Source organism: Convolutriloba macropyga, chromosome 7 (genome assembly GCF_964194025.1).
Source record: "Convolutriloba macropyga chromosome 7, txConMacr16.3, whole genome shotgun sequence".
NCBI classification, from domain to species: Eukaryota; Metazoa; Xenacoelomorpha; order Acoela; family Convolutidae; genus Convolutriloba; species Convolutriloba macropyga.
In genome coordinates, this window is record NC_134474.1 from 59,893,099 (window position 1) to 59,901,646 (window position 8,548).

Below are 8,548 nucleotides of genomic sequence, written 5' to 3' on the forward strand. Positions count from 1 at the left end.
AATTTCTACATCACCAGCAATTTAGAGTTTTAAGATTGACTAATTGGCACCTTTGTTTCCTAATCGCAAAAATAATTGAAAAGTACACTAAGCAGCCCAACTCACACACTTGAAAACGAGAAATTTTAATCTTCTAACTGAATTGAAGAATTCTAAATTGAAATTAACATTGAACAGAAATGTCGCAATAACAGTTAAACAGTTTCAGTTGTAATCATAATGTATAATAGTAGTATAATGAATGCCAATTAATGTAAAGAACTCTTTCTTTATTTTGAAGTATAACGAAACATATATGCACTCTGGTCCGATGCGTACGATACTCTGTTTACAAATGTATATGCACTCACTTGTGATGGAGAGGGCGAGGGGATAAAGTGGGGGGATTTGAGGCTGGTGGGGAGGGGGACAATAAGTAGTATATTAGATTGAAGCGAATCTGTTTTCTATGTTTCTCCAGATCTGAATCTCACTCGGCTATTTCGGTAGTATAATTTTTGCCTCTTTTCTTATGCACTTTTCTCTACAAAATTTGGTTAAAAAATTTGCACGTCGTTAAGTAAGAGCATATCTTAAAAATCTTTTTCTCCATTGATTCATAATATTATGGTACTCACATGAGAGATTCATTGCTTTCATGGACTTTTGTTAAAAAGCCATTTGAAAACAAGGGGCCACAAAACAATTGATTTTTTAAATTAAAAGTTAGTTTTGTGCCGATTTAGGTAAAGTAACCTTGTTTTAATTTATGAAAAAAACAGATCCGCTTGCTTTTTTATAGTTTAACTGAGTAAAGTCGCACTCCGAGTTATATAAGATTTCTTCATAAAGGATAAACAGAAAAATCGAAACAGAGTAAACCACTATCCTTTAAAACCACTCATTATAATCTTATTATACTCTGACGAATAGTTTAGATGTCAAAGTTTTGATAGTAGTTAACTTGGTCATTAAAAAGCACCTCTGGCATTCAGCAACTTTCTATCTATCAAATTTTTTGACGTATCGATGATTCTTTAAATTTTTCCTGCGAACTTCTATCAATCGACGTGTGTTATGTACCCTAGTTTTAACTTAATGTCAAATTTTCAATTATTTACAAAGAAATTTGCAAATTTTGTAAAATAATGCATTAATTTAACAAATATTTGCAAACAGATCTGAATATTTGTGTCTCTTATAGTTCGCAGTTGGCCTTGTAGGGTGATTTTACCACACAAGTCGTTTGCAAAGTGTACTTTGAACATTTTTCAATTAAATTAAGCAATCGCTGAAAAATGGTTAGGACAATAACCCACATTGATGAATTAAGCAGAGCTCGACCGGAACGAACTCGGCCCATCGTTTGCAAATTTTTGCAAACTTAACATTAATTTGCAAAGTTTAGCAAATTTGACCTTGTGAAGAGATAATTTGCATATTTTTACAAATTTGGCATTATTGAGCAAAAATTTGCATATGTTTGCAAATTTGGCATTAGTTTTGAACTAGGGTATAGCCTTTAATCATGAGCTATATGCAATTAAAAGATTTAAAATTAAAAGATTCTTAAACTAGCTCTTGAAGCAGAATTTTGCAGTAACTTTGGCTTATTTGTTATACAGCTTTTGATTCAACTTATTTATAACGACATCAATGTCAAATTTTTTGCGGCGCAATTAAGTTACATATTGAAATAAAAATCATTTTGTTCAATAGAATGTTCCGATGACAGTTCTGTTTTTTTTAAAATATTTATCAAAATTTAACCAAAAAGTGGAAAGGTCCTTAAGAGGTCACTGAAGTTGTTGAATGTCAAGCGATGCAAAACTGAAATGATGTAAATGATGTTTTCTAATCAGATAGAGAGATGAGGTCAAGTAGATTTTTCGTCAGTCTGTGCTTCGTAACTGTTCTGTGTGAGTCCTGTAACTCCAATATAAACCATCCAATATATTATACAAATCATTATATAAGTCAAAGGGAACATTATCCTCGAATAGAGGTCAATTTTACTAACATCAATTGGTTTATTTATTGGTTTCCGTCGCATTTTGCGACGCTGTTTTTTGGTAAGCCGTGTGTTTTCATCCAAATTCTGGGGTGATGGCGAGGGTTCCAGGTCCCGGCTTGGAGATCCGGGTTTGGAGCCTTGCTGGACATCGACAGGACTGACCGCAGGGTTCACACCTGGATGCTTGCTGTGGCTGTGTGAGTTTGCAATGACATTAGAAGTTTGGTTATTAGCTGGCAAGAAATTACTATTATTATGGTGCTCGTATTGATTCAAGTTTGTAGCGGAGGGGTTTTGGGTTATGTTCAGGGGTAGAAAGGGTTGCGATTCTGGGTTACTCCCGCCCCCAATTCCGCCTCCTCCTTGGCCCTGGAGTCGAGGATCTCCTGGTCGCATCGGAGTTGAGGCACCCTGGACGAATCCGTATTCACCAGGTGTTGTCACGACGCCATTTGAGGTTATTTTGGTATTGAGTCTCCAAGGAATGCCCACCTGTGAAATCATATTCTGTTAAAGACTAAAATTGATTATAACAATTTTTTATAATTAATTTTAACTAGGCATAAAAATAAAGAAAAAATTATTTGGAATCTACTTCTTTTCTCTTTCGAACTTCAGGGCGCTTAAGACCACCTTAAGTGATACTCTTTAGCAGGTTACTATGTAGAAAATATCGCATATATTTTTCATGGAGGGGTAAATAAATAGCGTGAGTAGTTCAGTTATAATTTGAAAACAAACAGCGATATTTACGACACGCCATTTTGTTGGCGCGTCCTTTTGTTGGTGCTATGTTGTTTTAAATCTAATTTAAAGAGTTTGAAGCCCATTTTTAAAAAAAATTCTTTCAGAAAAACCATTGAAATTTATTTTTCTTGAATTTGATGAGTAACTTAAACCCACTTGTGAAACCCATTTGAAGATAAAACGCAAATTCTTATTTTTGTCCGTATTTTGGTTTGAGTTGACGAGCGATTTTTGAGAGCAAATTTATTTTCACTCATTTTTAGAAAAAAGAGTTGAAATTATGGTAGAAATGTATCCCATCTTTAGGTTACTCGTCGTGGTCAAGACTACAACTTGGACAGCTCAAGTTTAAGCTTTAACCTGCAAGGCCAAGACCCGAGCAGGACCTTTGATTGTAAAATTGACATTATTTTAGCTCAATCCAGAGCTAAAATAATATTTGCAATTAGGCTTGCCAAATATTGACTTGTGGTTAGGTCTGGGAGTATTTTGCATTATACGCAGAAAAAAAACTATGCCGCATCTTCTTGATAAGGTAGAAATGTCTACTTCAGGAACACAGAAGCTGTAGATAGAACCAACAATTTTTTGAATCTCAAACAATTAGTGGGAGCTTGAACCTATTGCAACCTGCTTCAACCGGAAAGAAGGGGGTAGCTGAAGCTTCAAATTACAAAATTAAAGTTTGTTATATAAAACTAGTAAAACTTAAAGTAAAAAATATATATTATACCTAATTGGGAGCACTTCCAAAGTTGACTTTTGTCATTGAACTGTCGGCTCTCAAGTTCAGTTGCTGACACTTGCGAATGACAGAGATGTTTAGATCACGCAAAACGAAACAGTCAATGCCGTAAAAGTCAGTCGAAAATTGTAAACGGTTGTGTAAACACGTTTACATTAATTGCTTCAAACTTTGTTCGAGAAAAATTTCGAGAGCTTTGTTTGACAAGAAATTGCTTGAAACTTTGTTCACGTATAGAGCGTTCAAGCGTTCAAGACGTTCAAGACTAAGATTCTTCTCATGTAAAAAAAATCTTTAAAAAATCAAACAAATAATTATGAAACTCCTTTTTTTCTGAAAATATTTGTCGTCGCAGTGATCAAAATCAAAAAGTGGTCAATGTAAATTTCCTGCAAATTAGAATTAATGCCATTTATTCATACTATCTTTTCATATAAACATAAATCAGAAGAATTACAAAAGCGGAAAAAGAGATAAACTCGAAAGAAAGCATGCCGGCAGTAAGCACTGTTGAAATCATCAAATCAAAATCCGCTAAACCGAACTTTCAAAAACGTAAACTAAGCGCCATTTAATAACTCATGCAAAACTCCGACACTGACACTTTCTACTCTTTTTTCAGGTCTTCTTCATTTGCTTTAATTTGAAACTACGGATTAGTATGGTTTTCCATAATTGAAACACAAACTTTCTGCTAGATTCACCGTTAGATTATGAGACAAAATGATTAAAAAGTGAGGAAATAAATAATGAAAAAAAACTATTTGAAAAGTGTTCAAAATATGAACAATTTGACTCCCGACATCTTGTAACAAAACAGAGCGCAAACAACAATCAAGAGGAGAGTAATAATACGTCTGAATTCCAAAATTATCATAATGGATCGAAATGAAAAATTGTGATCAAACTTAATTGTTCCGACCCTCTTGAGGGGGGAGGAACTATATACTCAACTGGGTTTTTTTTTGTTCCGTGAATTTTCGCCGCTCGATATATTCATCGTAGAGAGTTGAGACTGGTATCATTAGAAAGCTCGTCCAGCGTAGAATATGGAATTAAAAAGATTTTTTTAATTTTCGTTTTCTACAGGGAGTTATCGAGGCTTAAACTTCTGAGAAAAGAAGAGTAAATTCACGTTGTTTTTATTCACATTTTCCGGAATTTTTGCCTAAATTTTCGTCAATTTTGCTAAAATTTGTTATAATTTTTAAGAATAGTGTCGTTGATTTTATTTTTGAAGACGAACAAGCATTTTTGATTGTTTTGATTTAATTTTTTGGTCAAAAAATCTGGATAAACATTTCAAAATTTAGCCTTTTTCATCAACAACAGCACGAAATAAGCTACTTTAGTCCACTTTGATTAAATTTGCCTACAGTACACCCCCAAACAACACTCATACAATCTTTGTAGACTCAGAGGGGGGCTATTTCTACTTCAGAGTCCGCAGAGAGTGCCTTGTAGTTAAAACTTTGCCGTTTTTTGCTAACTTTACTCGTTGATTATCAAAAAAGCAAAATTTATTTTGAGTTTCAACTCAGAAATTATCTATATCTACAACATTCGAAAAATCCATTGTTCTTAACGGACAATAAGTATTAACAGTGGTAGTTTTGGGCCATTCTCGGACTGTTACAATCCAAAAAAATCGGGTTGTAATCAGTCGGTCTTTTTTTTAAAAAAAAAGACTTTTTTTTAATAATATAGAACAGAACATATCAAATCAAAGCTCAGGAGTGATAGGTCCAACCAATTCGCTTGCTAAACAGCTCCAGGCTAATGCATTTAGTTTTTTAATTGAAAGTTTATGGTCGTTTCTTTTTCAAAAATAATTGACTTTTCAATAAGTAATGGCTTAATTAACTTTTCCTCTATTTTTTTCTTAATTTGTTCAACTTTCAGCTTAGTGTCAGCAAAAAAAGACTGCTTCTTCGTTCTACTGAGTTAACATTTATTCTCGGTTGCAGTTTTAAGCCTGAAATTATTGTTTTCTGGCTTTGATACTACAAGATTTTAGATTTTTGTTTGTTTTGATAATTGCCAGTTTTTCACGTTTTCTAATTTTGTCACATTATCACATTATTGACAGTTCTCATGTCACCTTATTAGCATTCAAATTAAAGCACAATTGAACATATTAAAATCCTGAAAGATATAAATCATCGTTTTAATGGCCTCGACGCCTCTTTCTTGAAGAAATCAATTGAATTTTTTAATTTTGTCTTAACTGTCATTTATACTTTGTCGTTTCGGTCGTATGAAATTTCCTGTACAGTGATAGCTTTCATTGGCTTTTCATGAAAGAATAGAAAAACCGATATTCTGATATTAGCAGATAGCTGATGGCTTTTATGACTTTCAAACCCATCGTTTTCCAAAGTTAAAAAAAAACTTTTTTAACTTCGCAATTTTGTTCTTTTTATGTTTCTTTTTGTTACCTAATCTCGTTAGTTGATTACAGGTCAAATATGACATTATGGGTGTCAAGGGAATAAAACGGATTGGTGTCCCAAAATCTTTTTTTTAAAAGATTTTGTTATGACCTTACTGGCTTCGACGCCGCTTTTTCACAAAAAAAATTAAATTAATTTGATTTTTGTCAAATTTGACGTTCTTTTTGTAGATGCAAGAAATATTCTGGATAATTACAGGTCTCGAGGGTTTCTTTACATGAAAAAACGACGATATTTAAATAGCTCTTTTTGTAATTAATGCCTTTCATGACATTGAATGTAATTTTGTTTCGAAAAAAAAATTAAAAGTATTACATACTTTAGCATTTCGCTTTTTTGTCTACTTGTTACCTAGTCTTACTAATGAATGGCCACGTACTACATTATAGCTGTTTGAAGAAGGCGCAATCAAATATATTTTGAGTGCCAAAATTTGGCTTGACGGTTTTGACAGCGTTTTCTGGCAAGTTTCAATTGAAATTTTGTTTGTTCTTTGTTGTTCTTTTTAGCCGCTCTAAAAAATGAATAAGGTCAGGTCCTAATGCCCTTCTACAGAAGCAGTGGTAATCGCAAATTTGTGGTAATATTAATTTATTCCTAATGGTATTTATTACTTTGAAGTTAATTGTTTCAAAAAAATAAGTTAATTTTTTTTTTACTTTTCTGTTTTTGTTCTTTTTTGTATAATTGTTACCAAACCTTTTTACGGACTGGTCGCATATGTTTTCTGGTGATTTATAAGTTATTTTTGTTTAGTTTCAGGTTTATCTGACGGTATGTTGACTTTGTTATTAAATTTAGTTTTTAAGAGGGACATAAATTTTTTGATGTAATTAATGTTTGTTGTTGTTGTTTGATTTTGCTGTTCGTTTTGACTCGCTTTCTTAATATTGACATATTACAGCAATCTAAAGCATCAATTTTTACTCCACTGAGTTATTTGTTTTGGAGGTTATCTTATCGTTCATACAGAATTTTTTGAAAACGACTTTTTTGGGATTCGCAAAAAATAATTTTTGGGTTTTTCTATCTGTTCCTCATTTGGTAGACAATTATGCCAAAATTGTGGATGGGCGGGGTCGGAACCTTATTTGCCATTGCACATTACCGAGCCGCCTTGTTAACTTTACCCTCAAATTCTAGAAACTTCATATTCATTTTTTGAATCTTCATATCTCGGCAGGGACAAATGACGAAAACCATTTGTGTAAATATTCCAATGTCCATGGGCTTTCAAATGATTCCACTCATCTCTATCTAATGTGGATATTTAGGGAATCAAAAATAACGGAAAAAAAGTCATGCTAGCAAAGAGTTCCGTTAATCTTTTGGATCTCTTCCGTTTGTGCCCACCCCCACCACTTGCTTTTTATTTGCACCCCCCAGACGCATGTGCCATATTTTATATGATCTGCAATTTATTGACACGTGCTCTGCAACTGGATGATGCATAACGTACAAAGGGGGGGGGGCACAAACGGAAAAAAATCCAATCTTTCATTGCATGAGGTTGGGACAGTAATTGATAAATATGGGGCATCTCTTGCTACTGAAGTCAATACTTTCCAGGGGGGGGGGGGGGGGGGGGGGGGGGGGGGGTAAAGTGTGTTTTTGATTACATGGACGAGCGCCATATTAAAGTCTGCCTACATGAACGAGCTTCCTAGTCAAAGTCTGCGTAATGTCTGATCATTACCGAGGTAAATTCTGACCATTAACGAGATAAATTCAGCTAAATAAAGAGGAAGCGAGAAATTTGACATAGAATCTAGATGCCGCTGGTTGAGATAGATCATTGTATACGCTAATGTTTCTCTATGAAAGGAAACCGCTTCGCAAGCTAAGCTGACATTCTACCTCTCCCACCTGATTGTTTGAAGAAACTGTAGCTGTGGTTGGTACCGTCTGCAATTCCTGGAGAAAGTCAAAGGATAAAAAATTGATTGAAAAATTTGAAAGGCCTCTCTGCGTCAACACAAATTTCACCACTATGGTCAGTTTCCTCTGATAAATCAAAATATCTTGATGTTTCTTAATTTATTAATTGATAAATGTTATTGTGACAGATGCTTTTTATGAACCGATATAATCTGATCAGCAACAATATATTTCCTGTTCTTTTATCTGGCATAAGACATGCTCGCATCATTTGGGCATTTTGCCCTTTTTTACTAAGTTAAAAGGGAGTCATAAACAAATAATCGCCACAAAAAGCCTATTTTTGAGAAACTTTTTCGACCTTTCAGAAACTAAAAAAAAATAAGTTACACCCCAGGTTGAGGTGCCATCCGGAAGTTACCCCTGATCAGACCGTGCCAGACAATAATTACCTCTGATCAGACCCTCCCAGACCAAAGTATCCTCTGATCAGACTAAAGTGCGCTCGAAACACCATGTGCACTCTAAGTGCGCTCGAAACTGTCTCTGATCAGACCTTTCCAGACGGAAAGGACCTCTGATCTGACCATAATCAAACCATTGTCCAGACGATTGTGCGACTATGGCCCAGTCCAAACCCAGACCATTGTCCAGACGATTGTGCGCTCTAAATCACTTCTGATCAGACTATTGTGCGCTCAAAAGTTACTCCTGATCAGACTATTGTGCGCT

At 34.3% G+C, this 8,548-nt stretch overlaps 1 protein-coding gene across 10 annotated transcripts in view; it reads right to left on the reverse strand.

The window, feature by feature from the left end:
- Window positions 1–1,769: 1,769 nt before the first annotated feature.
- Window positions 1,770–8,548, reverse strand: part of LOC142343200 (glycine receptor subunit alpha-2-like) — a 206,738-nt gene continuing 199,959 nt past the window's right edge. For 9 of the 10 annotated variants that reach the window (XM_075394938.1, XM_075394936.1, XM_075394939.1 and 6 more), the window contains exons 10-11: window positions 7,805–7,852; window positions 1,770–2,485 (exon numbers count right to left, since the gene is read on the reverse strand). In XM_075394938.1, the coding sequence (XP_075251053.1) occupies window positions 1,856–2,485; window positions 7,805–7,852 (678 nt within the window). In that variant the 3' untranslated portion in view covers window positions 1,770–1,855. The remainder of the gene's footprint in view (window positions 2,486–7,804; window positions 7,853–8,548) is intronic. The other variant, XM_075394934.1, reaches the window with a different exon arrangement.